The 5,599-nt window shown below is 33.0% G+C and overlaps 1 protein-coding gene across 1 annotated transcript; it reads right to left on the bottom strand.

Annotated features, from left to right (window-relative positions):
- Nucleotides 1-2,449: 2,449 nt before the first annotated feature.
- Nucleotides 2,450-4,663, bottom strand: LOC110712797. Its single transcript, XM_021891251.1, has 2 exons — nucleotides 4,482-4,663; nucleotides 2,450-3,424 (listed from the first exon to the last, which is right to left on the bottom strand). The coding sequence occupies exons 1-2, from the start codon at nucleotides 4,658-4,660 to the stop codon at nucleotides 3,100-3,102; spliced, it is 504 nt and encodes a 167-aa protein (XP_021746943.1). The 5' UTR covers nucleotides 4,661-4,663; the 3' UTR covers nucleotides 2,450-3,099.
- Between the last annotated feature and the right edge of the window lie 936 nt (nucleotides 4,664-5,599).

Genomic DNA, 5,599 nt, shown 5'->3' with positions numbered 1-5,599 from the left:
ATCCTAAAAGTTTTTAAAGTTGCGAATTTTATATAATATAAAAATTACTACTTGTATATTTAACATAAATTTTACCCTTTAAAACACTAAATAAATAATGTATTAGTTTGATCTAGAGCCCTCAATTCGGGTAAACGGGTCGGGTTTGAGACGGGTTAGTGTGAGTTGGGTCGGGTCAATACGGGTTAATGTCATAACATATGCGGGTCGGGTTCGGGTTAGGTCATGCTTAAGTCGGGTCACGTCGGGTCATACATCTTATCGGGTTTGGGTCGGGTTAGTAAAAGGTTGGGTTAAAAAAAAAGAAAAAAAAAGGTAAATAAAAAAAATAAATAAATAAAAAGGGACAAAAACAAACTTTGCCAACACCACAACCCATGAGAACGGTTGAACTGTAGAAAATTCTGTACAAATTTAAAAAAAAAAGAAAAAAAAAGGGAATTAAAAAAAATAAATAAATAAAAAGGGATAAAAACAAAATTTGCCAACACCACAACCCATGAAAACGGTTGAACTGTAGAAAATTCTGTACAAATTCAAAAAAAAAAAGAGAAAAAAAGGGAAATAAAAAAATAAATAAATAAAAGGGACATGGATGGAATTTATAGGAAACAATATACTGTGCAACTGCCCTTTTGATGCAAACCATGTTTTCTCTTTTTATAAGGTTATAGAAAAAGGTTCGCCGGTGCCTGGGAGGGGGTTTGGCGTCGGCCGCAAAGGAGGGGTTTTTTTGAGGGTTGGGGAGGGTTTTAAGGGGAGGGGAAACGGAGGGAGAGGGGCTGGGGAGGGCCGGGGGTGTCCAGGGTGGAGGGGATGGCCTCACCGGCGACCGGCACCGGTTTCCGGCTAGGGGGAGGGGGACCACCGGCGCCGACGGCCGTTGGAAGGGGTTGGCTTGGTAGGGGAGGGGTGGGTTTATTATTTTTTTTATATTAATTAAGTAATTAATTAAATTAATTGATTAATTATTTAAAAGAAACCAATTGCAGCATGCCACATGGCATAATTAACCTTAATGACTAACGGAATTAACCACCGTTAGTCATTAAGGGCATTTCGTGACATATTTCTTAAACTCAAGTGTATTTGGTGAATTTGAAAATTATGATGGGTATTTGGTGAATAAAAAAATTACTCAAGAGCATTTCATGAAATTTCCGTAAAAAAAATTGTACAAGAAAAATAGTAGGTTTAATAGTTTGTTGAAAAGTAACGAATGTGAGGGGAAAAAAATGAATAAAAAAAGAAGAAGTATTGAGTTTGAGGGAGGACCATGATAAGAGAGATATATATATTATTAAAGTGTAAATTTTTTACCAAAATAATGTAATACTTTTTAGAACTTGCCGCATTTGATAAGTGTAAACTTATTAAAATACGGAAAGTGTAATGAGTAATATGTAATTTATACTTATTAATAATTAAATATATTATTGGTCAACATTTTACATCGATATGTGTACCAAGTTATCACAAAATTACGATCGAAATACGTAAATACTCCCTCCGTGTTTTTTTAAGTGATACATATTGACCGGCACATTGTTTTAGGCAATTTAATTGACTTAAATAAAATAAGAGGTAAGTGGGGTAGTGGAGTATTAAAAAATTGTTAAAGAAAGATAATGGAGTTAATAGTTTATTGAAAAGTAATGAATATGAGAGGAAAGATATAATAAAAAAGTAGTTGTGGGTTTGGGTGGGGGCCATGAGAGGAGAGAGATATAATATTTTAATGTATTGTTTTGCCAAAAAAGGAAATGTATCACTTAAAAAACACGACCGGAAATGGAAAATGTATCACTTAAAAAAAACACGGAGGGAGTAGAAAGATTTTTGTAAAACGGATGAAGTAATATATAGTGTATATAAAGGTGTCCTACATTCTATACGGTTATACCTATGATGTCTATATACTCCCTCCGTTTTTAATTACTTGCTCCATTTCTCTTGGGCAAGTATGCAGATGCTAATCTTTGATCAATTATATGTTTAATTATCAATAAGTATAAATTCTAACAATTAAAAATTAATAATCTATTCATTGAGACAATTCCAACAAGCACCCACAAAATTATATTTTTTTTTATTTATAAATCACAAACATTAGTCAAAGTAGGACAAATAAATAGTGTAAAAATAGAAATGGAGCAAGTATTTAAAAACGGAGGGAGTATATAATAACTATCCATGTAATATAAAGGAGAATACTTCCAAAAAAAATGTAGTTTATCACTTTATATTAGTAGGACATGTTTGGTAGATAAACTCTAACCTACAAAAAGTCACCAACGTAAGCCAAAAAAAAAAAAAAGTAAGAAGCAGCAAACTCAGTAGGAGATAAATGGAATTGTGCAATATCTTTGTATTGTACAACTACCCTTTAATAGAAAACCATCAATTCTCTTTTTATATAGTATAGATTTAAGAACATAATAGCCAAGAGTAAGGCAAACGCCACAAGAGTTCCTAGATAATACTGAACAATACTATAATATCACTTGGGAAACCTTTACTCTATGAAGAGTAAGGCAAAGACCAAAAAGTTCCCAAGTAATACTTTAACATAACATCACTAGCCAAATCTCTACTCTAAGATTAATGACCAAAAGAATTCCTAAATAATACAATAAATATCATTTAATCTCACACCAATCGACCTCAATACGAAGAAGATAACTATTTGTCTCTACAATCTTGAAACCTTCACCAATTTCAATTTTTGTAGCACATGAAAAGTTTTCATCAGATTTGCCAAATAATATATCTACGTTGACAATAAGAGAGGCATATGATGGAACAACAATCATGGATCTTGAAAGTGGTATTCTCGAATCATCACTTACTTGAATTAGATCATCCTGATTCTTCTCGAATAACACAATCCGGTAGTAGTCTTTGTTAAAGCGCGATGTATAGTCATAGCAACTATATTGAGCAATAAGGCTACCCCAAATCTTAGGACAAACATCACCACATCCTGTTTTAGGATTTAGAAACACCTTAATGTTTGCACCAACAGCTTCTGAGAAGATTGAATAGTGTATTGCTGCAAATCCTCCCTGTTGACCCGGAATAAGAGAACACAATTGCTTTTCATACCACAAAGAAGTGAAGTACAGAAGCTGCCCAATCCACTAAGCCTCGAATAGCTAAACGGTCTTCAGTATCCTTTATGCTAAACTTCATTTGTAATGAACTACAATCATCAAAATCTCTGGAACCATCTGATACAGGTAATGATTTCTCATTTTCAGATAATATCAAGGCATCTTTTTTATCTCTGTTAAAGATATAACAAATCTTGTCATCATCATTTGATAAAACCTCAATTGAACCAAAACTTCTTCCACCAAAAAAGACAGAGAAAATCTCCAAGGCAGGAGATGCCCATGGCTTACTCTGATGAGCACGAAGATTCCTGACCAAAATTTTCAAGCAAAATCCAAGGAAAAAAATTAATTCTGTATTCAAACAACATAGTAAATAATATATACATTCACATGAACATGATATTTATATCCAAATGGCTCGAAGTCCTTAATTTGCTCAATAATCACAATCAAATAGTCCAATATTTTGGCATTTAAACATAATCATAAGACCCATTTGATACTTCACTAGTTCATGAACAAGACTAGCTCATCTACCTTCCAATATCAATTAACAGCCAAAAGTTATGTATAATAGTCCATGGATATTGATTATAACTAGAGAACCTCACAAATAAATTTAACCTCGGAATCTTTTTTATACTTGATATAAAGCCAGAAAAAAATACTACTTGATATCAATACATTACCCAACATTTAGCATTGTTGTTCATACACATTAAATAACATAAATCAAATCTCACAGTCATCCCCGTTAAAGAATAAAGTAAAGTAAAGCATTCCAACAGTATATGTAGTCAGATTATGTAAAATATAGCATTCCAAATTCAAACTTAGCAAGTGTAAGTAAATATTATTACCATAAGATATCTAAAAGACCAATTAATTCCCTACAACTCTATTGAAAATCTAATAATAAACTTGTCAATAGAATTCTACCAACCTTAACTAACATCCGATATTAATCTAATTCGAATTCAAGCTCAGTTGCCGAATCGACTAAGCACTTAGTGCATTAGAAAAATGAAAACAATACACCATTACAGAATAATCCATGTTACAGCCTAAGCCTTTAGAATCACATTTATTCTAAAAAAATTAATACTAGATAGAGGGAAAGGTGTCTAGTAAAATCTAACCTACACCGATAAATTTAAGGCAAAACACAGCCCCAAAACAAAGTTACAATTACAAGTAGGCATTCATTGGGTAAAATTGTTGCACCATTTGACAATTGTAAACATACCGACATACACTATGGATTTTATTGAGTTTCATATTTGCCAAGCAAATAACGATATTATCGACATATAAGCAAGATAGATCATATAAGAATTTTTAAGCATAGATAAACAGGCAACATACCATGAGAGTTCAAAGCTAGATGGGAATCCAATCTTAGAGTCAATCCGCTGTCCAACCACATCATGCGAGAACCATGCGACATGAACATGAATAGCTAAATCATCCAGCAAGATGGAACTTGATGTCATTCTCCCATCTTCAGCCGACAACTCCACTGATTGATCAACAATATATCGCATTGTTTTAAATTTATACAAATTAAGGACCACAACAAGAGAAGAACAAGAGAAGAATAAGCTGGTAATGACACCCAACATCTAGAAAGTTGAAACCGTTTGGCAGTGTTGATCTCAACAGGGAAGTCATGCTTCTCAAACAGAACACAATCTTTAGAAGAATAATTCCTATATGTATTGGCATAACGAGCAACAATCCTTCCATTTACATTCAAACCATCATGTTGTTTACCTTGACTACTACAAACTTTAATGTTAGATTGTTTTTGATTGCTTGAGTCTGTCTTTGTGTATACTTTCGTTGTGTATTTGTTTTTGTTAAGAATAAAAAATGGTATGTTTCTCATTTCCTCAATATAACAATGAGCCTTTTATGAATATTTCAATAGACTTGAGGGATTTCTTGATCATAATTGTTGTAGTCTTTGGGAGACTTGTGAGATTTGTTATTTTGGTTTGAATGAGCAAACTAGGGATATTGTTGAAAGCATGTATAATGGTGAATTTAGAGCATTATCAATTGACAGTGCTTGGGATTTTTATGTATGGTTTTCTAGGGATGTTTATAATAGGGGTAATCATGTTTCTAATATTGATGTGCAATGTGTCGATTCTTCTAATGTTAGCATGAATTCCCATGATTTGTCACATGATCCCATTAGTGAACCTAGAACAAATGATTACAACTCTATTTCCCCTATTTTTCATGATGACGAGGTGCATTCTAATGTTGATGAGCATGGTGTGTTTCAATATTCTTCATTATTTAGCATGCCTTCTTGTAATGTACCTTCTTTTCCCAATAATGAATCTTATATGCTTGATTGTGCCCCATCTCCCATGGTGATGATTATACTCTCCTTCTGATGTTGATGCTTATAATCTTGGTTGTGATCCTTCTCCCCTTGTTAGCCCTCTATTTTCTTCATCTTGTGAGTCTCC

This window comes from Chenopodium quinoa, unplaced genomic scaffold (genome assembly GCF_001683475.1).
Source record: "Chenopodium quinoa cultivar QQ74 unplaced genomic scaffold, ASM168347v1, whole genome shotgun sequence".
NCBI lineage: Eukaryota > Viridiplantae > Streptophyta > Magnoliopsida > Caryophyllales > Amaranthaceae > Chenopodium > Chenopodium quinoa.
Note: the sequence above shows the minus strand (reverse complement) of the source record. Positions and strands in the feature narration are given on the sequence as shown.